A 26,948-nucleotide genomic window follows, 5' to 3' on the forward strand; every position below is an offset into this window, starting at 1 on the left:
ATGAATAGGGTACCAGATTTGAAAGTCCCTGGAAAGGGATTGGGGCTTCCCTGATAGTTCAGTTGGTAAAGAATCCACCTGCAATGCAGGAGACCCCAGTTGGAGGGATTGAGACTGGTCTAGCAGGCCTGCAGTTCCCTGGGGTGGACAGGATTACAGGAGGGTTTGAAAGGACAGCATGCCTGGGAGAAGGTAAGAAAGTAATGTCTGGGATCCAGGGAGGATGGTGTGGTCCCTGAGGGATAAGTGAGATGGGGCAGAGGGTAGGTGTTGGAGCCTTGGGTTCCTGGAAATAACCTTAGAATTTCTGGGTGCACACACGATGGCAAAGGTAGCTCCTTCAGTGTACTTGTGGACACACTTCATGCTCAGAGGTTACTCTGCTTTTCTGGGACTAAGTGGTTCAAATTCAGGGTCCCCAAGTTGGAGTTTCTAGAAGAGCTTTGTTAATGATAAAAGAAACAAATCTCCAGAGGACAGCAGTTCCCAACTTCTGAGGACTTTCTGCAATGTTGCAGCGGGCGTCTCCTTTCACTTATGCTTTTTATGATGCATATTTATCCCTGGATCTCCATATTTATCTCCACCCGGGGATCTAGTGTCTCTTTTGCACATAGGTTTATGGTCCTGGTGCTGTGTCTGTGAGGTCCTAGCATCGCACTTGGCATCTAAGGGCTTACAGGAAGTGTTAGTTCTCTTTTTCTCCTCTTTCGAAAATGTCTTATCTCCAAGTCAAATGAATGAGTGAGTTGCACCTGGGTTAGACTTGTGGGCTTCAGCTCACCCAAATCAGGGACTCCCCATCCAAGGGCCACTCAGAGTGGGGCTTTGGTTTGTTGACTGAACCCTTCTGAAATCCCTTGGACAGGACAGGGCATATGGGTACCTTTGAGAAGTAGTGGGTCAAGTTAGTGATCTCTGACCTTTGGCAGGCTAGGGATGTGTGTGTGTGTGTGTGTGTGTGTGTGGTGCTACTTACTAGCTTTTCAGATTGGAGAAGTGGGGAGAGGTGATGGTTTGAGACAGGGTCACAGTTAGGCACACCTCTAGGACCCTTACAAAAACAATAAATAACATCCCCCAGAAAGAGGGACAGGGCCTTGGTGTTGAGTAGGATGTCATCTTCAAATGGCAACCCACAGATGGCCAACCTGGTCATATTTGAGGAGAGAGATGGGCACCCCCACGTTCTTCGTAACCAAAGTCTACGGAAAAGGAGGTAGAATCAGGTCAAGAGCATGAAGCCTGTGGTGAACCTATGTGCGAAAGAAACTCTCGATCCCTGGGTGGAGAGCACACCCAGGAAAGGACAAGTCTTGGTCTTTGTTCAGTTGACAGGTGTTACATTTCCATCAGGGAAACTCCACACTGCTCTGTTCCAGTCTGTTCTAGCTCTGTCTTGTTGGAATTGAGCTGAACATCCCAGATCTCAGGACATCTGGCACTGTGGCTGTTTAAGGGCTGCAATCTCTGTGTTCAGAGTCAGGGCACCAGGTCCACTGCTTTGTTTTGTAAAAACAGTGCCCCCTTCCCCTGTCTCAGCCATAAAAAGAGTTACCTTTTCAATGCAGATCATTATTCAATATGAGAAATACCTTAAGATGCTAATGCTCCCCTGAAGTTACTGTTAAACATTTTTGTGAACTTTCTTTCAGTGATACATTTCGGTTTCATAGGAGCGTTTTTATTGCAGTATTTGCTTATTTCTTATAATCTGCTTTCTTTCAAACTTGATACATTAGGGAGATCATCCTGTATCTATAATGATGCGAAAATCATATTCTGGTTAACCAGTTAATCTTTCTGCATCAGAGTCTCTCCCGGAGCCCCTAGAAGGGGCTGAATTCTTACAGAACTAGGATGGGATGCTATTTGAAGAGATAAGGAGTCAGCTAGGTCACCAAAAGAAAAATACAAACGTAGGGCTGGCATCTTTTTCTGTCCCAATCCTCATCTTCCCCAGTCATCCTCGTCTCTTCAAAGGTCTTTCCTTCCCTACCAGAGATGCCTTCCCTCAAGGGGGATGAGCACCCTAGGCACAGCTCAGCTTCTTGGGCATATTTATAATTTGTCAAGTCATGCAAGAAATAAAACCAGCCCCTCACCTCCTGGAAGAACCTCTTGGCTACTGCCTCTGGCCCCAGAGTGATCTAACTTTCCATTTCTGCTTGTTTCTTCATTTTTTCTAGTACTTTTACACAGTGACCTTCCTAATCCTTCTTGTTGCTTTTGGCAAAACTGGTTATTCTAACCCTGGTGTAAGCCTTGTGGCTTCAAAGTCAGCATTTCCCCAGTGAGGTTTCTCAGCCACCCAACCCCAGAGCTCAACGCTTCCTTCTGCTCTGCCCAGCGGCTGCTTTTCTGTGGTCATCATCTATTTTCCTTCCTCTGTTCTGACTTCGAGGCTCAGGAAGTCGAGTATTTCTTGTGTGACTTCCTCTTGACCTGGGTACCAAGGGCGCAGGAGGGAGGTGACACAGTCCCAGCCCTGGAGGATCCTACATTCTGGTGGACACCAGGGCCTAAAGGGAAGGCTGCAGGAGCCCTTGAAAAGAAATAGGAAAACAAATGCAAAACAACAATAATGCTTTCCATCTGTGCTCCAAAGCCCTTTCACATACGTTATTTTCCCTGGTGCAGACCACATACGTGATGTGGAAAACGTGGGGTGGTGGTATATTCTGGAAAGGCTACCGTCTCAGTCTGGTCTGCAGATCCCAAGAGGTTGTCTTGCTTGGTTTCATTCATTCATTCTTCATCAAATGCATATCGAGGCCCTACTACATGCCAGACTCTGCACCTTTCCCCTTAGAACTGACACCATCTCTTTTGATCCTATGCTTTCCATCTTTTCAGGTTATTACTAATGCTTTGCCTCAGTCCCACCTATTGTGGTTTCTATTCATTTCTTCTTCTTCTATTTTTGGTGGGAAGGAGAGCTGTTGCTCCCCACTCTCCATATAATAACCCTTCAGAGTCTGTTATTAGGCATCGTTGGGGCTCCTGTATTTACCTTTTCATGAATTCAAGCTTTTCTGCTCTGCTGTATTGGGGCTGACAGAGCCTGTAAAGCAAGGCTCCCTCTGTGAGCCTTTTGCTGGCTGTGCCAGGCCGGGACGGAAGGGCACACACAGACCTGCTTGTATGGAATGGAGCCAGCCGGAGAATAATCGCCCTATTTGGTGCGAAAAGCTGACACAGGTGGAACAGGTGCTGCAGGGAGTTCTATGTGGTTACGGCAGATTAGAGAGAGCGTTCAAAACACATCGTCCAGTGTTTCGTGACCTGGAATGCATGGTCATTTCCCTGTCCTCCCTGTCCCCTTGACGGCTGCTCATTCCCAGGCTTCGTAGACCTGACGCGTCCAGCCCTTTGCACCAAGGTCTTCCAGCTCCAAGAACTGCAGGAGATGTGGGCTCCTCCAGACTGAGATTTAGGGTAAGCCTGGTGTTGTCCCACAGTCCTCACAGAAACCGCCCCCTGGAGACAGACTTCTCTTTAGGCTGACCTTGGGGAATGGAGGTTGTATTAGTCAGGGTTCTTGGTTATAAACAACAGAGCCAGAACTCCAATTTAGAGGGAAGGGAATGTATGGAGAGAATTTGGGAGAGTGCACAGAACTCATGCCAAGGCTGGGCAGCTAGGCTTGGAAAATGAAAACACACAGGAACCGCAGCCAGAACTGAGGCCCAAATCACAACCCAGCACTGGCCTGGCCAAGACCCTCGATGCCACCCCCAGGGCTGGCACCTTCATCATGGCAGCTGCTCCTGGTGCCCTTATCAGCCTTGCCCCAGACACAGGGTGTGACCGCCACTGCTGCCTTTGTCAGAAGGGGTTTCCACGTTCCCCTTCTTACATCATTAGTTCCCTATTCATTGTCAGGCTTGGGGGATCTGATGGCTCACCTACGTCCTTTACCCAGGCTTGGAAGGCAGCTATCTGATGTTTTCAGCCTCTACACTCAGAGATGATCCCTGTCTCCTTCAGCTCATTAGATGGGAGAGACAAGGCTCAAACCTAGAAGAATACTGGATGGCTAAATACTGATTCGTGCATGTTGAAGGGGCTTCCCCAGTGCTCATTGGTAAAGAATCTGCCTGCAGTGTGGGAGACGTGGGTTCAATCACTGGGTCAGGAAGTTTCCCTGGAGGAGGGCATGGCAACCCACTCCAGTATTCTTGCCAGGAACATCGACTGTAGCCTGGCGGGCTACAGTCCATGGGGTCGCAAAGAGTCGAATATGAGTGAAGTGACTGAGCATGCGTGCACGCACATGCACATTCAAGCAGTCCTGGGAGTGCAAGAGCCTCGTGGTGGACACAGCTTCAGGGTGAACCTGGTTGCCTGGTTGTGGCCGGCAGTCGTTCATCCACTGAAGTTTATCAGGCGTCAACCGTGCTGGCTGTGTGCTAGGTACTTTTCAGCATTAGTGTCCTCGGGGCCCTACGTAACCTTGTGAGATGTTACGGAGGAGGTCAGCTGTGAAGGGGGCTTGGTGTTCAGATGAGGAGGCTGGAGGTGATGAGGACCCTGTGCATTTCTGGAGAGGAGAGCCTCTGTGGCCTCACAAAAGACTGTGCTTGGGGGGAACGAGAACTGGGCTGACGCTGAATCATCCTCCTGCCATCCTATGTCCTTCCGCCTTCCTTCCCTGCTGTGCAATGGCTTGGACTTCTTCAGCTCAGAAACCTCAGAAGTCCTCCTCCTTGCTGGGCTGGTGTCCAGGGAAGCCACCGCCCCTGTAGGGCATCTCCTGTGTTTCAGGATTTACCCAGGTGCTTTCCCATACGCCGACCCCACCTTCCCTCCGCAGGGGCTGGTGAAGCGTCTGCCTTGCCCGGGGTGCAGATGGCGGTCAGTACTGATGAGCCCAAATTTCTGCCTCTCCCTGCAGCCGTTAAGCACAGCTGGCGTGCTGAGCTCCGCCTCTACTGCTTCCAACAGGTCAAGGAATAGGTCCCGCTATCGGACCAAAGCCGTGAGCTCCGAGGTGGATGAGAGCCTTTTTGGAGCTATCAAGGTAAGCCTCACTCAGTCCCGCCAGGGAGCTGTCCCCTGGAGGCGGTGACCTAACTGGCTAGAGTTGCTCAGGACAAAGCTAGCCCTGGACAGGTCACCCCCTCTCCCAGGGAACTCTCAGACTGAAGGCAGTGGGGGTCTGCGGCTCCAGTGGACAAGCTCAGACACCGTGTGGGGCCCATGTAAACAGGCCACTTGGTTTCCTCCACCCTTGAGGTCTTCACATCTGTGCAGCTTTTGAAGATCTGTTATAATGCTGAAGGGAGGCTCAACTGCTGAGCACTCGGGGTTTGCTATTTGCTCAGCGAACGCCCTGTGATGGAAACGTTTGAGTGCCAGGGGCCCAGGCTTGCAGATATAGAACAACATAATTGTTGTTCGACATAATCCCCCCTCCATCCAAGAATAGTGCAGAGTAGAACCCAAATCATCCTTCTTTCCCAGTTGCTCAGCTAAAACAGTTACTTTGCTTTGGAAAACAAGCAAGCAAGTATTTATTTGCAAATATCACCCAGTCTAAGAGGTTGATGACTAGAGAAGGAGAGCCAGAGAGTTACTTGGAGTGATCTTGGTTACACATGACATTCAGAAGGTGGGAAGGGAGGAGAGAGAGAGAATGAGACGTGGAGAGAAGAGCGCTGAGAGACTGAGAAAGAAAAGGGACCCTGGAGTTGTTAAGAGAGTAAATCCTAAGAATTCTCAGCACAGAAAAATTTTGTCTGTTTTTTAAAATTTTGTATCGATATGAGATGATGGCTCTTCCCTAAACTTACTGTGATTATCACTTCACGATGGCAAATCAGATAGATATGCCATACCAAACCTAAACAGTAGGGTCGTCTAGTCAAGGCTATGGTTTTTCCAGTAGTCATGTATGGATGTGAGAGCTGGACTATAAAGAAAGCTGAGTGCAGAAGAATTGATGCTTTTGAACTGTGGTGTTGGAGAAGACTCTTGAGAGTCCCTTGGACTGCAAGGAGATCCAACCAGTCCATCCTAAAAGAAATCAGTCCTGGGTGTTCATTGGAAGGACTTATGTTGAAGCTGAAACTCCAATATTTTGGCCACCTGATGTGAAGAGCTGACTCATTTGAAAAGACCCTGATGTCGGGAAAGATTGGGGGCAGGAGGAGAAGGGGACGACAGAGGATGAGATGGTTGGATGGCATCACCGACTCAGTGGACGTGAGTTTGGGTAAACTCCGGGAGTTGGTGATGGACAGGGAGGCCTGGCGTGCTGTGGTTCATGGCATCACAAAGAGTCAGACACGACTGAGCGACTTAACTAAACTGAAACAGTAGGTCAACTATGTCCCGATAAGACTGGAAGGAAAAAAAAAGTAGAGAAAAGGGAAAAAGAAGAAAGACACCAGTAGTGGTTTAAGTACTGGTGTGAATACCACTGGCTTCAGGTGGACCAGGGAGAGAAGAGTTGATGTCCACCCTTTGTTGCTGTGTTATGTCCAATTCTTTGTGATTCCATGGACTGTAGCACACCAGACTTCTTTGTCCTTTACTATCTCTGGGCGTTTGCTCAAACCCATGTCCATTGAGTCAGTGATGCCATCAACCGTCTCATCCTTTGTTACCTCCTACTCCTGCCCTCAGTCTTTCACAGCATCAGGGTCTTTTTGATGTCTCCCCTTACCCTTCAGTCTTTTCACTGTGAATCAAAAAGGACTTTCCAGATTGTTCCAGATGGGTATCTTTCTGCCTTTAGAAGCTGTTTCCTATTGACAAGGGAAAGAATCAAAGCAATTCAATTTCGCTTACAGTCATGTTGTTTATTTGTTTTGAGTCTGTGGGGACTCTTCTAGCTAAAGTGAAGACAGGTTTGGAAATGGCCGACTTCTCCAGATTTAGTTCTGCTGGCTTGCCAAAGGGGGCGGGTGACACACCGCTTGTTCCCGGCTGTCTTTTGGGCTTATTGTTGGACCAGAGTCTCGGAAGCCTCCCAGCCGGCAGTAGGGGGCAGAAGTGGCCTGTGGCCTGACTGAGCTGAGCCGCTTGGAAGCAGAGATGGGCGCCAGGTGGCAGCAGAACTCCGGGAACGGGTATGCAAAGTGACGGTCTCCAGACAGGAGGGACCTCCACCTACGCCATGCCCCTGCCTCCACTCAGGATCCCAGATACTGTGTTCATGATAAATGAAATCCTCTCCTGTGTCAACAATTCCCTGAAACAGATGATTTCGTTTCCTTGTTATCTAACTCCTTCATGGTCAGAAAGTTTAAAAAATCTCGTGTATCTAATTTGTGTTTTCCTTGCTGAATTCTAACTCACTGACTGCCTCACTATATTAGATTTAAGGGCAGATCCACCAGGCCATATTTCTAACTTCGCCCATAGGGCATTTTTTGGGGGGGGGGGATCAAAGTATATGAATAATTAAAAAGGATTAAAAATAACAAATATCATAGACTGAATGTGTCTGTAAGGAACTGTATGCTTAAGACCCTCAATGTGGTCCAAGAGAGCTAATTAGTTTTTCTTTTGTAAATGATGGAGGGAGAAGAACCAAGAGACCCCAGATTTTCCTCCCTGATGGTTTTAGGTTAGGAATGGACGCACACTCACAAACCTCTCCCTGGGCCCCCATCCCGCTGGGGGTATCTGCAGCAGTTGTAGAGAAGCCTTGCTCTCAGGAGAGCCGGTTGGTGCAGAGCACATCTGGCCACCACGCTGCTTGCTCAGTGCCCTGGCTTCTCCGGGTGGTCCTGCAGTCTGGGCTCCAGCTGCCTTCCCCTGGCACTGGATGGGGTGGAGAGGCCACCGTCCACTAACCAGCCAGAAGTGGGGTGACCAGCTTCTAAGCTGTCCTTCCTGACCCCCCCAGCCCCTGACCCAGAGTGACAGCCCCATCGTGCTGCTCCGAGATAAGCATGCCATTCGGAAAACTCTCACGGCCCTGGGCTTGGACCACAAGCCGGAGACTATCCAGCTCATCACCCGGGACATGGTCCGGGAGCTGATGTGAGTACCCAGGGCACGGAGGAGCCCTTCTCCTGAGGACCTGTGTGGGGAGATGGGGAGCCCACCTGGTCTCATCCTGTCCCTGTGGACCCCACCTCTTTCCTATTCATTTCCTGTCTTTTGTTTCTTGGCTCCCATTTCTTCTCCATTTTGACCTGCTTCTCCCCGCCTTGTATCTATTCCTGCCACTGCCCTCCATTCCCAGCCTCTTTCTTCTGGCTGCTGTGGGTCCTATGGGGCTGGTAGAGGGTAGGTGCTTGGGGGAGGGGGTCCCTTCTGAGCCCTGAATGGTGCACTTGGTCGGGGAAATGTCCAGATGAGTCACTTCCTTCTGGCTGTGTCAAGAATCTGAAGCAAAGGAAAAACTGACCAGATGCCTAATTAGTCCCAGGGCTTCTTCCCAGGCTCTGAGGCCAGAAGAGGAAATTCCCCACAGCTCTGGGGTTCCTTTGGGATTAGCTCAGCACAGCTTCCTGACCGGAGCAGCCCCCTTGCTTGGGCCCCTCGCGTGGGGTTTTGCCCAGCTCAGTCACATGAAGGGAGCCAGCCCTGTCCCTCAGAGGTTTAGCTCTTCTGCTGGTGCTCCATGCTCTAAACCATTCTTGCAATGATGGCTCCACTCACTAAACACTTGAATTCCCAGAAAATGCATCCTGTGTCATGATCTGGGGAGGCATGGCTGGTCCACAGGTCCAAGAGCACTGTCTGGTCCGCTCTGGCATTGAAGGGCCAGATGCCGTAATGGCCCTGCAGACACACTGGTGGCCCCAGAAAGGGCTCCTTCTCTTTATTTATTTGTGTACTTAGCTGTATCAGGTGTTGGTAGGGGCACACGGGATCTTCCTTGAGTCCTGAGGGATGTCAGGCTCCAGCGTATATAGGCTCAGTAGATGCCGTGTTCCGGCTTAGTTGCTCTGCCAAATGTGGGATCGTAGTTCCTAGCCAGGGAAGGAACCAGCGTCCCCTGCATTGCAAGGCAGAGTCTTTTTTTTTTTTTTAATTTATTTGTAATTGAAGGATAATTGCTTTACAGTATTGCACTGGTTTCTACCAAACATCAACATGAATCAGCCATAGGTTTACACATGGCCCCTCCCATTGAACATCCCTCCCACCTCTCTCCCCATCCCACCCCTCTAGGTTGTTACTAAGCCAAAGCAAATTCTTAATCACTGGACGACCAGAGAAGTCCCAAGGGCTCCTTCTTGGACCAGTCCAGTCCTAAAAACACGTTGGAGGCGAAGTCTCGGGTAACTTGTCAGGGTTCTGAGAATAGCACGAGATGCTGTCTCAGATTCACATCATTCCTGGTCACTCCAGATCCCAGGCTGCTTGGGGCCACAGCACCCAGGGAAACACACGGTCTTGGCTAAGCCTCAAGTCCACTTACTCGTTTGTCCACCTCCTGGACACCTCCCCCCAACCAGTTTTATGGGATGAGGTTTCACTTCCTGCCTCAGACCATCTGCGTCTCTTTGCCGTGTGCCTGTTAAACCACCTCACCCAGAAGCAGCTTTATTCCCACTCCCCTGCTCCATCTTTAATGTATGTCATCTGTTTGTAATCATTATAATTACCTATTGGTTTGTTGAATGCGTTGGGCAGCTAGAAAAGTCTGTAGACATGTCTCTGGCTATTGTTGATCAGAGATTTTAATTAATATTTAGGGTTCAAAGCTTCCTTCTGGGCTGGAGGCACAGGGATGTTTTTATTTCTCCCTGGCCTCTACTTCATCCTCGTCCGGCGTCCCCTTGCCCTTTCTATGTCATTCTTGAGGAATCATCTATTTTAAAAGTTCAGTTCGGCAGCTTTATTTTGAGTCCTCACTCTGTGCCCAGTGCTGGGCCAGAGACTGGGCTGCCCGTGGGGTTAGGACAGAGCCTGAATCCCGAAGGAGCTTGTGATCTAGCAAGGGAGACAGACGTTGCCCACAACACAGGCAGGGACAGCGGAGGGGAGGAGGGGGACTGTGCATGTGTACATGGGGGCGGGTGCAGAGCAGGTAACGCATGAACTTAAAATGTTCCTTTTTCAGCCAGTGATGCTACTCTGCCCTTGCCTGAGACCGCTTCTCCCCAGTGGACCCGTTCCGCTGTCTCTCCTGCCCCATTCTCTGAGGCAGGATGGGCAGTGATGGGAGTGAGGTAGAGAGCCGAGCAGCCTGCAGAGTAGTGCTAAGAGCTCCCCACCCCACCCCCTGCCTAATTTTATTCATTCTTTGTGTCAGCATTCCCACCAAGGACCCTTCCGGGCAGTCCCTCATCATAAGCCCTGAGGAGTTTGAGCGGATCAAATGGGCATCCCACGTCCTGACTAGAGAAGAACTCGAGGCCAGGGAGCAGGCCTTCAAGAAGGAGAAGGAAGCCATTGTGGTAGCTACCCCCGACCCCATCTTTGCAGAGTGGGGGTTGAAGAGAAGGGCTGGGGAGAGGCCGGCCTCCCCCAAGACTGGGAGCTTTAGTTAGGGGACCCATGTGCTACAGAAGATGTGTTCCAGAATAAAGATCTGGCGGGAGCAACTGTGGGGCCAGGAGAGGGGTGAGGACGCCAGGCTGGGAAATCTCTGGGCTATGGCAGTGTGATGGGGTGATGTGAAACTCATCTGAGGTCACCCATGGCAGCCAGGCTCGTGCCCAGGGCACGGAGCCCTGGAGTAAGTCCCCGCTGACTGCAGCGTGGCTCCCGCAGGACACAGTGACCACACGCAAGAAGATCATGAAGCAGAAGGAAATGGTTTGGAGGAACAACAGGAAGCTCAGCGACCTGGAGGAGGTCGCCAAGGAGAGGGCCCAGAACCTTCTGCAGAGAGCCAACCAGCTTCGGATGGAGCAGGAGGAAGAGCTGAAGGATATGAAAAAGGTGGGCTCTCCGTTCTCCTTTCCTCATCTCTCTCTCTCTTTTTTTTTTGACCTTGCCACTCAGTATGCGGGATCTTAGTTCTCCAACCAGGGACTGAATTCATGCCTTGTGCAGCGGAAGAACAGAGTCCTAAGCAGTGGACCACCAGGGAGTGCCTCCCTCCTCTTGTCTCTTATTCACACACCTGAAAGTGTGGGCTAGAGACGGGCTGCAGGGTTGAAAGGTGAGGGGCTGGCCTTGGCCGGCGAGTGGGGTAGACTGGGTCGGGGAGAGCTGTGCCTCCCAAGTGCTGCTGTGTGACCTTCAGCTAGTCACTTGCACTCTCTGAGCCCAACTTTCTTCTTTTGTGAAATGAGGGTGGTGAAACGACTAAGCAGCATTATGAGGATGAATATGCTAGTATATGGGAGATACTTTGCGAACTGTGGACTGAAAAATACATATTACTTGTATCTCTATCCTGCTAGTTCAATTCTGGCCACAGACGGTGGTGCGGACAACGGGGTTCTTTTTGTTGTGCTCAAAGTGCTTCCTTTAGCCGAGAGCATAAAGACCAGAGGCTCGTTTGAATTCTGTTGTGTTACTCATTGGCATGTGGTTCACTTCCTGGCCAAATGAAACATGCTGACTCCCCAACCTCTTCATCTAGAGTTTCTGTTTCTCAGGTAAATCTTCTCTCCTTAATGCTTCCTTTTATTTTCCAAAGCTTTTACTCCACAGCTCTTACTGATGGCTCGTGAGTTTTTCATCTCCTTATGTGTCAGGTTGGGCTCTTCTAGCTTAGAAATCTAGTGGCTTGGCCTCTGCAAGAATGTTTATTTTCCTGAAGAGTAGAATGGGAGGGGCCTTCATTTGAGGCTCAGGGGTCCCTAAGGGTACCATGAACTTCTAAAGTTTTATGGAAATTTTGTGTGTATAGATGTAAGTGAATTTTATGGAGAAGAAGACCCATAACTTTCATCTTATTCCCAAAGAGTGATCCATGACCACCCCTCCTCTGCCCCAAACACTAGACCCAATACCCTGAGAGATGCTATTGCTTTTCTGGGCTTGTGAGCACACTTATAGGATTCTGCTCCCATTTCTCCACACTCCAGCTTCCACATCCCTGTGGTGCATCACCACCGCCCCATGCCCGTCCTTACTCCCAGACCGAGTACCGCAAGTTCGATTCCCCTCTCCAGATCATCCTCAATGCCAAGTGCCATGCCATCCGGGATGCCCAAATTCTGGAGAAGCAGCTGATCCAAAAAGAACTGGATGCAGAGGAGAAGCGGTTGGATCAGATGATGGAGGTGGAGCGGCAGAAATCGGTTCAAAGGCAGGAGGAGCTAGACAGAAAGAGGAGGGAGGAGAGAATCCGGTAAAGAGGTGGTTTTGGCATTTCCCTCTCTAAGTCTTTTCCATATGTCTTTAGGTCCATATAGCCTTGCAGAGATGGAGGGCATGAGAAATGGTCATTATCATCCTTTGTTATCATCACAAAACTTTTATGGAATGATTCAGAAAGCCACAGAACTTCTTTTTAAAAAAAAAAACAACTTTTTTTTTTATTGTGTATTGGAGTATAGCCAATTAGCAAACAATGTTGTGATAGTTTCAGGGGAACCACGAAGGGACTCAGCCATACATATACATGTATTCATTCTCCCCTAAACTCTCCTTGCATCCAGGCTGCCACATAACACCGAGCAGACTTCCATGTGCTATACGGTCGGTCCTTGTTGGTTATCCATTTTAAACAGCGCGGTGTGTACATGTCCAATCCCAAACAACTATAGAATGTCTTAAGGCTTGTTTCTAAGATCACAACAGGTGTTTCACAATATGGCCCTGATTCACCCTCATTTTGCATCATTTCTTGCCATCCATTCTAGGAGGCTTTCCTTCATGTCCCCCAGCATGCGAGGTCTTCATATAACCTCATTATTTTTTTGTTGTTCCCTCGGCTTTGAATACCCTCTCTTTCCTTTCTTCCTCTCCCACCCTGGAAAATGCTCCCTCTTCCTTCATAACGTGGCCTTGCTATCCCCTCCCCTGAGAAACCTCCCTGACCTCACTGGGCAAGCTTCGAGCCTCCCTTCTCTGGGCCCTCTGCCCCGTGTTTATGGTCTGACACTCCCCTCCTTGTGCTGCGGCTCCCTGGCCCTCACCAGGCTGTATGCTCACTGAGGACAGGGCCCCTGTCTTCTTTCCGTAGCTTCTGACCTACCAGGATGTTTGGACTGTAGTAAATGCCTAATACAAGTTAGAATGAATCAATTCAATCCCCTCCATTTTGCAGGAAAGGACAAGTCCCAAAGCAGGTAAATTATAGAATCATAGTGTCCCAGATTTAGAATGCCAACCGTATAATACAGGAATTACCCCTATAAATAGTCCTTGTTAAAAAAAAAGTCCTTGTACCACAATGAATGACAGTTCTTTCTCCCCATTTGTATTCTGTTCTCTTGTGCCATTCATCTCGGTACTTCTAGCAGGTTCCTGGTACACTACAATAGGCTCCCATGAAAAGTTTATTTCATGGCTAAATGGCTCTTCGTCTTTTGCATGAATAGTTCCAATAAGGGGAAATCCCTGCCTTTTTAGGCAGCTCTAATAATTTGACCTGGTCCTTATGTTGAGTCTAAACCTGCTTCCATGGAACTCTTTTTGCTCGTTGCTCCAGTGTATTTCACCTGGAGTCATGAAGCCGTTCAACAGTTCTATCTGAATGTCAATGTCATACTCCTTCCCATAGATACTTGTCCTAACCTGTGTCTTCTCCCACTCTCCCAGCCTTTACTCATATATCATGGGATCTCGATGCTTCCAAGGTTGTTGACATCCCAATAACACAGAGGGAGTCACTGGCTGCACTGACTCTAGAATCTGGTTTCTCTGCTTTCTATTGTTGAGCAAGGGTGCTCCTGAGTGTAGAGAATTCCTCAGACTCAGCCCTGTACACCAGCAGCCGATGGTCTTAAAAGATGAGATTGGATCTAAGAAGGACAGTTAACTAACTAGGCATAGTAGATGGAGTGGGACAAAAAGATACATTGGGTGAGAGCAGATGCTCTGGAGAAAGGAGTTACTGTGGGCTTCTTGACTCTGGGGAATCAGCTTGGGAAGGTCGCTCCCTCTGGTTACTCTGGGAAGTTTTGGGAGGTGGTAGGCTTTCAGAAGATCTCAGGTACTGAAAGGAGAAGGTGTCTTATGATATGGGCACACTCTTGGACAAACAAATGAAGGGAGGGAGTCTCAGGAAGGGTGAGCCCCAGCATGAGGAGCTTGGAAGAGAAAGGACTGACCCTGCTCATGAAACATAGTGGTATTTAGGGGGCACTCGTCACGTTGTCCCTGCAACGCCTCCCGTCGTGGGTGTCATTTGGGTGGAGGTTAGAACAGAGACCTGGATTCCTGGTTTCTAAGACACTGTGGCACTGTTTCTTCCCAGAGGAAGACGGCACATTGTGGAACAGATGGAAAAGAACCAGGAGGAGCGATCGCTGCTTGCTGAGCAGCGGGAGCAGGAGAAGGAGCAGATGCTGGAATACATGGAAAAGCTCCAAGAGGAGGATCTAAGGGTAACAGGGCTGCACAGATCAGGCCAAGTTCTGCCAGCAACGGCAACAAAGCCCTCCGACACTGTGGGGTTGGAGGGTGTGGGCTGATGTTCCGTCAGACACATGCTCGTTTCACAACATCATCGCCATCAACTTTTTATTGCCATATGAGACACTTGTTTGGCTGAGGCCTCATGGGGATGAGCAGTGATTTGGGTACTGTCACTGCCTTCCTGGGACTTGGGGTCCAGGATTGACATATCTATGTGACTGGACACACCAAGGAAAGATATTGCTGCATGCTCTGCACAAATAAACATAGGGATGTTTTATTGTCTTCCCTCAATTATCTTGGGATATTGTACACTTTGTACATGAACAGCAGCTGTCTTTTAGTTCCAGGCTCCCTGCTGTTGCCTCACCCAAGGTACGTTGCATCCCAGTGTCATTAATTGTGTGGACAAGCCAAACCTTTTTTCCTGTTAGCCTAACTAAAATTAGTAGGCATCTCCATTGCATAAGAAATGAATAACATACCTACTCAAACCAAGTAGGCTTAAAAAAAGTCTTCTTCTATTGGGGACTTATTGGATCTTTTGCAATATATGAAAGCCCCTGGCTCAGAGAAGAGGTACAGTGGCCAGCATTTGGAGCATTTGTTCTTTTCCCCCTCAATTTTTTTTTTCCCCCTCAATTTTTTACTTTTGAAAAATTTTGCACACGTTGACAAGTTGAAAGAACTGTACCACACCCATCAGTGCTTCACCTATATTTAACGATTATTAATTCCATGGAGTTGCTTGTCTCTTTTATATGTATATACATATTTTGTTATTATTAAGCTATTTGAAAGCAAGTTTCCCATATCTTGACACTTTGCCTAAATGCTTCCACTTGTATCTCTGAAGAACAAAGACATTGGCTTACTTGTCAGCAGTACCATTATCACATCCTCCCATCAAAATTTCGAGCCCGACGATTCTACAATATCATTTAATATTTAATCTACATTTGAATTTACCCAGTTGTTCCAAAAATGTGTTTTCCATGGTTTTCTCTCTTCCAAACCAGGATTCAGTCAGGGATTGAATCAATCAGGATTCACACACTGTATTCACCTAAGTCTCTTTTGATCTGGAAGAGTTTCCTTATCCATTCATTAATTTTAATAACACTGATATTTTGAGGTACTCAGGCCAGCTGATTTGAAGAATGCCCCATGTTCTGATTTGCCAGATTATTGCCTAATGGTGCATTTACCTCATGGAACATGTATTCTTTTATTGTTCTCCTCTTCTCCCCCTGTTTATGATGACTGAGTCATCATCTCCCAGTGCATTTGATGGTGAGGAGTGACAAGGGGCCTGGATGGGTCTCATGGGGACCTCATAATTATGAAGGCTTCTCAGAGCACCTGCAGTCTAGGGTACAGTGTGAGAAGTGGGAGGCAGATCACTGGATGGCTAGGGAAGATGAGGGGGCAGGCAGCTTTGTGAGCTGCTTGAGAAGGGGACCAACAAGGCCAAGAAGGCAGACAAGACCTGGCCAAGCTCCTGGTTCAGGAAAGGGCCAGAAAGGACAGGTCTGGGGTAGACATGCCAAATACTGGAGAATCCAAATTCATTGTGGGGAATGGACATGGGTGGGCTCATTGAGGGGGCTTTCCATGTGGCCCAGTGGTAAAGAATCCGCCTGCGATGCAGAAGATGCAAGTGATGCCACAGGTTTGATCCCTGGGTTGGGAAAATCCTTTGGAGGAGGGCATGGCAACCCACTCCAGTATTCTTGCCTTGGAGAATCCCATGGACAGAGGAACCTGGCGGGCCACAGTCTATAGGGTCGCACAGAGTCGGACACAGCTAAAGCCACTGGGGACACACGCACGGGCTCACTGAGAGAGCTCCAGGTCTCACTGGGCCAACGGTTACTCAGGTGTTATGTCACTGTCCTTCTCCTGTCCTCCTAGGCACTCCCTGCGCCTCCAGGAAGTATTGTGGGGCAGAGCTAGAAGCCCCTGCCTCACCAATTTAGAATTGCATCAACTCTTTGCAAACAGTGCATGGAATTCTCCAGGCCAGAATACTAGAGTGGGTAGCCTTTCCCTTCTCCAGGGGATCTTCCCAACCCGGGGGTCAAACCCAGGTCTCCCGTGTTGCAGGTGGATTCTTTACCAGCTGAGCCAACAGGGAAGCTCCATGGTGGTGCAGGGGCAGTTTTTCCCACCTTGCTAGCAAGATGGAGAGAGTGTTGGGAGTCTATGTGGGGTTGCTTTGCAATGGCTTCAAAGATGAGAAACAGGGAAAGTTCTCTGGTTTCTTGAAAATGAACCCGCAAAAACAAACCAAAAAAAGTCAATAAGCAAAAAAGTAAGTAAATGAATACATGATTATATGTATGTCATAGATTAGAAGTCAGCAGCTTTTCTAGCTTTGAGGGTCAGTGGGTTTAAATACTGCTTTAGATGGTAAAGAACCCACCTGCCAATGCAGGTAGACCTAAGAGACACGGGTTCGATCCCTGAATTGGGAAGATGCCCTGGAGAAGGGAATGGAAACCCACTCCAGGAATCTTGCCTGGATAATCCCATAGACAGAGGAGCCTGGTGGGCTACAGTTCATGGAATTGCAAGAGTCAGACGAAGGATGAACACTTTTGCTTTCACTTTGAATACCAATGTCAGGCCTGAAACTGATGGGGAAAAAAAAAGGTAGGAAGGAAAGGAAGAAAGGGAGATGAGTAAGAAAGGCTGTGGAGCTGGAGCAGCAGGAGAGGGACTGTGGAGTGAGCCCGGAGGCTGGCGCGTGGAGACTGAGGGAATGCTTGCGGTCACGACTCGGGCGCCGCACGGCCCTGGCGGGAGGCGGACGGCATTGTGCTTTGCTGTCCAGGAGGCTCTCTGGAGGAAGGGCCCTGAACAGGGCAGTGAGCCCCGCTGGGGGAGGGCCGGCAGCGTCGCCTGGGATGCATTAGGGCAGAAGCTGGGCTGACAGGACTGGAAGACTAGTGGGGGTTAGTCTTTGAAGAAGTGGAGCCATCTGGGAGCAGTGTGGGAGGTGGGGTGAGTTGATGGGTAGGAGAATTTGAAGCAAGGAGTCCAAGCTTGAGAGGATAGGGAGGACCCAGCACAAGATCCCAGTGCCTCTCTGCATCAGGGCCTGGGGATGTGCTCAGAAGTGGTCTGACCACCGGGGCTTTCAGAGGCTCCAGCTCATTTCTTAGAAGGGATCTCATCACTCATGATGATGAGGACTCTGACCTCCATTACTCATTGCGCTTCTGAGATTTTTTTTTTTTTTCTCTTTCTCACTTGCCTCTCACCCTTTTCCCCATCCTCCGTACCTCATTATTGAGTATTTGCTGTTTTCCTCTCAGTATTGGGAAAGAGAAGACGTGTGACACGTAGTCCCTGTCCTCTGGCTGGGACAGAATGAACACTCAGGAAGTGGGTGGGACCCACAAAGCAGCATATAATCAAATCTCAGGAGGTATATCACCATCCTAGGTGCAAAGGAAGTTCAGGAATGCAGAGAGAATGAAAACTTGGGGCAATCAAGTCAGAGTTCCAGAGACAGTTGGAACTTTAATTAAGATAGACCGGGTTCCAAAATTCTGGGCTCTGGAGTCTATTAGCTCTATGGTCCTGGGTGAGCCACTTAAACTCTGGGCCTCAGTTTTTCCATTTGCATGAGAAAGATAACAAGACCTAATTTTCAGGGTTTGGGAGTAGGTTTAGGTGTTAGAGGTAGGTTATATAAAGTTATATAAAGTACTTTCTGTTCATAAGAATAGACTTCCCTGAGATGTCCCTGGTGGTTCAGTGGTTAAGACTCTGCACTTCTACTACAGGGGACAAGGTTTCCACCCCTGGACGGGAAACTAGGATAATGTGGCATGGCCAAAAAAAGGTACTCAATTAGTGTAATACTTTATTGTTTTAATTATCACTATTGAACACAGACCAAAAGTTTGGGTTAGATTAGGAGAAGGGAGTTGAAGGCAGGAGGAAAACATTATGAACGAGTGATAGGATTTTGTCTGACATGTGGGAGACACTGGGTAGAATTTTAAGAGCCTTTGCTCCTTGAGACTGAACAGAGATCAACAGTGTCAAGGCTGCCACAAAGTCAAGGTGGATGAAGATTGCCAAGGGCTGTTTGGCTAGAAGAGGTCATTGATGACCCTGGAAAGAATAGTTTGAATCAAGGGCAGTAATGAGAGCTAGACTGCAGAGCATGCATCTCTCTCCCTGCCTCCATCCATGTCTCTCCATCTTGGTAGGCCAGTATCTTTCTCTCTCTTCTTCTCTGAGGCTCTCTCCCTTTGGTGGCAGGACCTGGAACAGAGGCACCAGCAAAAGCTGAAGATGCAGGCTGAGATCAAACGCATCAATGATGAAAGCCAGAGGCAGAAAGCAGAGCTGCTGGCTCAGGAGAAGCTGGCCGACCAGATGGTGATGGAGTTCACCAAGAAGAAGATGGTAGGGACCCGCCTTCTGATGCCTGGGACTTCTGAGCAGGAATGGAATGTCTGTCTCAGGGAGGGGCAGGCGTGAGTCCTGAGTGAACTCAACAGAAGGCAGCCCTGTCATCAGCCTGAAAATTCACGTCCTTAGTTCAAGGGCCTGGCTTCTTTTTCCCTTTCTACTTGGCCAGTCTCCTTGTTCATTACCAGAGAATAGCCTGCAAAGGACACCCTAATTAGGGTGTTATTATCCTTGTTAACACCTTTGATTGGAAGTTGGGATGAGGGTCAGTTTCAGGCAGGGAAGAAAATTAAAACTATTGGTGAAAGTGAAGATTTTGTGGATTCCTCATGACCTGGATAATTATATCTGCAGTAATTATGAGTCAGCTGCCCCATAAATTTCTTGTGAAAATTCCTATCTTGGGCATTCTTTACTTGGTGTTAGATTTGGAAAGCAGAGCCTTCCACCACCAGAACAAATACACTATGGAGCAGAGAGCAATGCATGAGAACAGTTCCAGGGAGATATGCAGCTCGTGAATGCATGGATTCTTTCTGGGGTGATGGCATGATTGGGGTCTATGAGGAATGGAGGGCAAAGAAAAGCTTTTAGGCACGGCCTAGATGGAGTGAACATGGATTTCTGTCAGAAGAGAAGGGAGGAAAGTCACTCAATTCCTCATGTGGTAGTCCTGTCTCCCCTCCTAGCTTTGAGGTTCTGTGATGACACCATAGTTCTCTAAGGAAGTCTTACTGGGGGAGGGTGTAGATACAATTGGAAAAGGCATGCTTGATATACCTCAATACTCCAAATGCAAACCACAGAAAATGAAGCTCAGCAAAGCTTGTTTATTGATTCTGGCTTCTTCATTGAATGCCAGGTATATGCAGGCAACAGTGAGAAGGCAAGACTTGGAACATGGGTTTTTGCATAATAATGATCATACCACTACCATTTATCAGGTGCTTAGTCTGTGCACGGGGCTTCGTGTGTGTCGTCTCATCTAATCACTCACTTCTTGCAAACCTATTGACTGAGTGATGAAAAAGATCCTAAATGCCTGAGTGTCTGTCCAGTTATCAGACTAGGCTGAACGTACCTAGAATAATACCATGTACCTCATACGGACGTCAGCAACTGTTCCTGAGTGGACGATGGTGGTGATAATAAGCCAATCACATGTAGGAGTTGTGAACAGGTCTGTTGGCTGCAGCAGAGAGTCTCTGGTGGCTGTGATGGGAAGTGAGGTGGTGAGATGATGGAGAGCTGAGAGCAGTTGCTGGGGAGGCCTTGGACCTTGAGCAGAGCTGCAAGTGTGGAATGATGAGGAACTGCCCTAGATTTCTGACCAGGAGAGGACAAGGTATGACCTTCATACACAGAAAGGTCATCCGCAGAAGGAGCTGAGGGAGGTGGAGACTGGCAAAGGGATTGGGCTCTTGGGCATGACCCACCATGTCATGTGGACCCACCTTGTCTCCAAGGATATCACAAGCCCCTCCCTGACCTCATAGTGGTCACCCCTCTTACAGCTGAGGCTGCCCCTGAAGGCTGCCCCAAAGGCAGAGATTGGTGGTGGAAGCCTCCAGAGTTCCCATCCCTGCCATATAGGGCAACGCTGAGCAAAGAGACCAGCTTGACACACATCCAGCCATGCTCACTTCACAGCAGATAACTCACTGCGGTGCACAGAAGTCTGGACAGGTAGAACAAGGCTAAGGAACATTCCTTATGGGATGATCACATTCCCACCCAACTGAAGCCATTCGTCTTATGACTACTCCAAAATGTTGGTTGGGAAGCTGCATGTGGAAAGCTTTTAGGGATATGTCTACTCTTTCAGAGAAGTGGCAAAGGGAACTATTTTGATGGCTCACTCCTTAGGTAACTGCCAACCACTGGGGAACCGAACATCACATGGCTGGCCATTTGCCCAAGGACTAATGAGATAACTTCCACCTGTTGTACTTTATAAGACAGGCAGGAAGCCACAGTTATTATTTCTAGAAACTTGGCCCAGAGGCCTTGCAACTTGGAAATTGTGAAGTAGAGGACAGAGCATGAAGTCTGGGCTCACCTGTATGTGAATCTGTCCGGTGGTTTACAAGCTGTGCAGTCTTGGACAGGACCCTTGAATTCTATGAGCGTTAGTTTCTTCATATCTAATATCTATCTCATGAGACATTGTGAGGACCCTCTGGGATATTACAGGAGAAGACATTTTGTAAGCAGTGAAGCATCTTACAAATGCTGATTAGTTTCATAGCTATGCATTGCTAGTCATGTTGCCCTACATTAAAAGGAGTCACACAATTATCCTTCAATTAAAAAGCAATTATCCTTCAATTAAAAATAAATAAATTTTAAAAAACAGAGTCAGGGAGGGGTAGGGGGCATACTGAACAGTCAGGGGCTCAGTGTCTTTCTACAAGGCTGGGGCAGATGGGAGCCATTCTCTGAGGTCTTTTCTTCCTGGCAGGCCCGAGAAGCAGAGTTTGAGGCTGAGCAGGAGAGAATCCGGAGGGAGAAAGAGAAGGAGATTGCCCGCCTGAGGGCCATGCAGGAGAAAGCCCAGGATTACCAGGCAGAGCAGGTACCTGTTCGATCTTGGCTTCCCTCAGCCCCTCACACCCCTTAACTACTCCTTTGACAGCCTGTCAAATGGCCTCCAGGGTGAGGGTATAGAAGAGAGGATGCAAGATACCTCGACTTCAGTAGTTTGAGGATGGAGGGGTGGACCTGATCCCACACATGTGGCAGCAAGCATTGAGGAGTGCATTACCTGCCTAACATCTAAGAGAAAGTTTTTGCTGCCACATAAAGAACTTTCAACCCTAACTAACTATTGAAATGTGTCACAGGAGGAGGAAACTGTGGCATCTCCATCATTAGCAGTTTTTAAAATTAGAAGCAATTGCAGGACTGCCTGGAGGTGTTTGAGGTATAGGGGAAGAACTGGGATAAGCTGGTGGGGGGGTGGGGAGGACAAGATGACCCTTCAGGGTATCTTCTGACCTGAAAATTCTATGACAGGTTTCCATTTGTTCTCTTGTAGCATAACCTTGTTGCTGGAGAAATTCCGGAGGCTTCTTGAAGCAGGCTGGGTCAGAGTCTGGAGCAGGCATCTTCCTAAAGGGACCTGAGGGTGTTTTTGGCACCCTCACTGGCCTCCCCCACCCTCTCCTTTCTCAGGATGCCCTGCGGGCCAAGCGCAATCAGGAGGTCGCCGACAGAGAGTGGCGCAGAAAGGAGAAGGAAGACGCACAGAAGAAGATGGAAACGGAGGCCAAGCTGCGGAAAAGTCGGCTAGAACAGGTGGCTTTCAAGGAGCACACTCTGGCTGTTCAGGTGCAACGGGACCGGGATGAGTTCGAGAGGATTCTTCGGTAGGAGGGGCTGGGACCCTCGGCTTCCTTTCCGACCACTGTGGCAGGGATGGTCCGTACTGGGTGGACGGGTGCTTTCTTGCATGTCCATAGGCAGATGCACCGCCACCTTGACCGCGTTGGTGTGGGGCATTCGACCTAGATGCATGATTGAAATATTTCAAAGACACTTGAGCCAAGAATTTTATTAGAGAATGGAAATATATTAATAGCACCTGGAAGTGTTAAAGGAATTGGGGATTATTGGGGTTATTTACCCAGGAGCATTAAAAACATGAATAAAGATATAACTCTGGTCCCTTCTGCCATCCCCGTCTGCATGTTCCTCAGCAAGTTTGGGCAGAAACTGCAGCAGGAGAGGTTGAGGACAGAGAGAGAGAACTCACACGCTCTGGGTTGCAAGTCATCAGAGCAGGGCTTTAAGGGAGGTCTTTGCCATTCATTTGATAAATATATATTAAGCATGTAAATTCAAGGCTCTGTGCTGGATGCTGTGGTCTTGATATTAGAGATGAATAAAACACCATCCTTGCCCATTCATGTAGGAAGGATGTTAAAGACTCATATCTGGATGGACTTCACCTATATGCATCCATCTTTCCTGCCTTACCAGCTTGTTATCCTTTTATTTTTGTTCTCTCTGTTGGCTCAGTGATAATTCCAGCCATAAGTGGAAGTTAAGTGTTCATATCTCTCACTGCCTCTGTCTCCCTCCTCCTCCCCTGAGGCAGCCAGCAGTCTCAGAGGCTCTACTTTCTACTAGTTAGATCTGCCACCACCAGACCGGGCCCCTGCGGTGTTCTCCTAGCTCTAACTGTTTTGGCCTAACTGGGAAAGACTCTCTTCTTACTCTGGTTCAGACTCTATAAGATTAAAAAAAGAAAAAAAAAATTAAAGGAAACAAACTGGGGAATTCCCTGGTGGTCCAGTGGTTAGGACTCAGCACTTCACTGTCTTGTTGGGGAATTAAGATCCTGCATGCTGCGAAGTGCAGCCAAGCTTAAACCAAAAGAAATTAAACAAATAAAGGAGACAAATGAAATTTGAATTGGGGCAGAGTGGTACAGATCACAGAAATTATGCTCAGATAGGCAGAGATTGAGTGGAGCAGCCCAGCTTTCTTGGTCTGCATGCTCTCGATCCTTCTTGCCACTGCCCCAGTTAGTTGCATGCAAGACCAGGCCCCTGGATCCCTGGGCAGAGACAGAACAGTCTATAGGAATTGTCGTCCTTGCCGGAGCCAAGTTCTTGAACTTGTATGGGACTGTGGACCCTCAGCCTACCTCCACTGGCTGTGATGCCCTTTGGCTTTGGAGCTCTCCTTGCCCTCAAGGGTCATGCCATGGTCTCTACGTACCTGATAAAGAAGGCAGTTTCCTTAATGGTCCCAAAGCTTCTGCCCCTGGACTCCAGGTCGCCTTTTAGATATCTGCCCTCCCTAGCCTCTGTGCTCCTGGACATCTGGGTTGCCTCTAGCAGTCACTGCTGCTGCTGTTGCTAAGTCGCTTCAGTCGTGTCCGGCTCTGTGTGACCCCATAGACGGCAGCCCACCAGGCTCTCCCGTCCCTGGGATTCTCCAGGCTAGAGTACTGGAGTGGGTTGCCATTGCCTTCTCCGATTAGCAGTCACTAACACATGTTAATGGAAAGAAATTGAAGCCCTGCTGTTGCCACTGACCCATGTGTCCCTTCTTCGCTTCGTTTGCCTGGAGCATGTGGACTAGTCAGTTATTAAAGCTAGACCAGCCCTTTGGAGAAGTTCAATCTCACCTTTTGTTCTAGGTTAGCATCCGGACCTAGTGTCTCCAGGGCTACGTGACCACCATGGTGGGTGTCTCCAAGTGCTAGGAGCGTCTCTGCCATGGCCAGCAATTGAGATTTTCCTGCTTCAAAAGCATGGCCTCCTCTATGGCCTATATATGGACTTCCTGCTTCTGGACAGAGGGATGCCTTTAACTGTCAGCCTGTTGACTAAGCAGAAATAGCTGACCTACCCTACCCAGTGGTTCTTGGAAATGCCTGGCAGCTTTCAAAAAAGTACCAGTGCCCAGGGACCACCGCCAGAGATTCTCACTGAACGGGTCTGGGGTGAGGCCCAGACATTGGTAGTTTTGAAAGTCCCCAGATGATGGTAATGCAGCCAGGCTCCAGGACCCTTGCCCCAATCCCGTGGAATGACTGGGCCCTTCCCGTTCAGGCTTCCGATTGCATGCCACCCCAGGGGCTGTCTGGTGACACATACAGGTCCCCCATTTCCACCCTGTTTCACATCATGTGAAACAATAGAAAACTGTTATCTATATAGGAACGTAATGGCAAGGCAAGGGGGAGAGTCTTCTGCTTTCATCGATGTGTCAGCAGTTTTCTTTTGATAAACTGAGAAGGCTCTGTAGAAGGTATAGAAATTTAGGAGGTATCTACATGGTGTAAAAGAGTTGCTGCAGGACTTCCCTGGTGGTCCAGTGGCTAAGACTCCACACTCCCAAAGCAGGGGGCCCTGGTTTGATTCCTGGTCAGAACTAGATCCTGCATGCCACAGTGTAGATCTTGTATACCCCAACTAAGACCTGGTGCAGACAAATAAATAAATTAAAAAAAAAAAAAAAAAGAGTTGCTCGGAGTTGAGAGGACACGCCATGCATGCTGGAGCTAGGAAGATGACTGGGGGAAGTGAGTCAATGATTAAGTGGTGCTCTTGGTTAGGATATGAGTGACCTCAGTTGAGAGAGCCTGGCCTAAGATGATTTTACATTTTGTTTTTGATTACACTGAGAAAGAAATAAGATGTTAGCTCACGATGGCCTATGATTGCATTTCCTCTGAGATGTGAATGCATTTCATTTGAGCTTTTCTTTTCTTTTTTTTTCCTGAACATATCTGGTCTACATTAGCCATTTTCCCTCGGGTGTCAGGGTTCAATTAAGTTTTCTTGTGGAAGAGGCTCCTGAAAGAAACTTAAGAGTTGGAGCAGTAAGAGAAGAGATAACAGGCAAAGTTCCTTCTTCTTCCAGCAATTAAGGAGAGCCAACATCACAGATTTGACTCCTTTGAACTTCCTAAGCATCCTCTTTGTTGGTTTTGTTAATGTCATTATTACTGATAATGGCAGGGAAGTAAGGGAGAGAGGGAAAGATATCTCAGAACAAGCTGGAGAGGAGTCGGGCATTGTTACCAGAGAGCAGAGGAGGGCGATAGCTCCCGGTGGGGCTTCCCTGGAGGCTCAGTGGTAAAGAGTCACCTGCCAATGCAGGAGATTCAGGTTCGATTCCTGGTCTGGGAAGATCCCACATGCCACGGGGCAAGTAAGCCCATGTGCCACAACTACTGAGTCTGTGCTCTAGAGCCTGGGAGCTGCGACTGCTGAGCCCACATGCCTCAGCTGCTGAAGCCTGCCCACCCTAGAGCCTGTGCTTGGCAGTAAGAGAAGCCACTGCAGAGAGAAGTCTGTGAACCACGGCTAAAGAGTAGCCCCTGCTTGCTGCAACTGGAAAAAAGAAAGAAAACGCCCAAGAAGCAATAAAGACCCAGCAAAGCAAAAATAAATGAATAAATAAATAGTTTCCAGTGGATGAAATCCTGGGTGTAGGGCCAGCTACAAAATCTACAGGGCCCGGTGAAAAATGAGAATGTAGAGCCCTTTGTTCAAAAATTAAAGTAGCAGAGCCTTAGGTCAAGCAAGGGGCCCTTCTACACATGCCCATGACATAGAGTCACACGCCCATGAAGCTGGGTCTGGCTGGGAACAGCCCTTGAGCTTGATCTCTGAGCCATAGAAAGGGAGGGCCTCCTTGTTCTATGAAGCATCCTAGAGGAGCCCACCCAGGAACTCCCCAAAACCCTTCCCTGGGTTGGGCCAGCTCAGCCTAGCCCATCGACAGCCCATGTCCCTCCTTCAGGGCCCAGCGAGAGCAGATTGAAAAGGAGCGGCTGGAGGAAGAGAAAAAGGCTACAGGGCGCTTACAGCACGCCAACGAGCTCCGGCGCCAGGTGCGGGAGAACCAGCAGAAGCAGGTGCAGGCCCGGATCGCCACCTTCGATGAGGGCCAGCGCCTCAAGGAGGAGGCCCAGAAGCGGCGTGAGCGCATTGAAGACATCAAGAGGAAAAAGCTCGAGGAGCTGAGGTGCGCTGGGGTCCCTTCCTCCCCAGTTGCTCTCCCCTTCCCCAGGGAGGCAGCCTGGATGGTGCAGGGTTAGGGGAACGAAGGGATGGTGATCGGGGCGTGGGGAGGGCCCCCTGCCTGACTCCAGGCTCACCTGGGCTGTTGGCCTCTGAAGGGGGCGCCTGCAGAATGTTCTGAAACTGGGACGTCCTTGGTTGGGTCTCTGGGGAACTCCTTAGCAGGATGCTGGAGTCTTGACAGGGATGTGTTTGGGGAATGGGTGGTGGGACCAGGCTCAGGGATACAGGTCCCTAGGTTCTTTCAGCCTGCTTCTGCTGTCTCTTTGGTCCCCTCCCCACCACCCCCACCCCTTATGCCCACCCTTTGTTTTCCCTGCAGGGCCACCGGCCTTCCTGAGAAGTACTGCATCGAAGCTGAGCGCAAAGCTAACATCCCAGCCAACACGTCTGTGAACTGAGGGAACCCCTCTGCCCCTCAGGATGCCTTCAAGGGGGCAGGTTCCTCCCCAGCTCTCGGTGTCCATCACTGCTGCTAATCTAGACAGTTCTGAGTTATAGATTAAATCTATTCTTCTCTAA

At 49.0% G+C, this 26,948-nt stretch overlaps 1 protein-coding gene across 6 annotated transcripts in view; it reads left to right on the forward strand.

Annotated features, from left to right (window-relative positions):
• The window catches only part of CFAP45 (cilia and flagella associated protein 45), a 43,552-nt gene extending 16,604 nt beyond the window's left edge, over nt 1–26,948 (forward strand). For 3 of the 6 annotated variants that reach the window (XM_043877066.1, XM_043877064.1, XM_043877063.1), the window contains exons 2-12: nt 4,898–5,023; nt 7,859–7,995; nt 10,223–10,367; nt 10,684–10,854; nt 12,039–12,217; nt 14,291–14,420; nt 18,730–18,876; nt 21,344–21,457; nt 22,057–22,250; nt 26,146–26,370; nt 26,749–26,948. In XM_043877066.1, coding sequence (XP_043733001.1) covers nt 7,979–7,995; nt 10,223–10,367; nt 10,684–10,854; nt 12,039–12,217; nt 14,291–14,420; nt 18,730–18,876; nt 21,344–21,457; nt 22,057–22,250; nt 26,146–26,370; nt 26,749–26,827 — 1,401 coding nt within the window. In that variant the 5' untranslated portion in view covers nt 4,898–5,023; nt 7,859–7,978 and the 3' untranslated portion in view covers nt 26,828–26,948. Of the gene's footprint in view, nt 1–3,420; nt 3,439–4,816; nt 5,024–7,858; nt 7,996–10,222; nt 10,368–10,683; nt 10,855–12,038; nt 12,218–14,290; nt 14,421–18,729; nt 18,877–21,343; nt 21,458–22,056; nt 22,251–26,145; nt 26,371–26,748 lie in introns of those variants that run through there. The other 3 variants (XM_043877067.1, XM_043877062.1, XM_043877065.1) reach the window with 3 other exon arrangements.

This window comes from Cervus elaphus, chromosome 20 (assembly GCF_910594005.1).
Source record: "Cervus elaphus chromosome 20, mCerEla1.1, whole genome shotgun sequence".
Taxonomy (NCBI): Eukaryota; Metazoa; Chordata; class Mammalia; order Artiodactyla; family Cervidae; genus Cervus; species Cervus elaphus.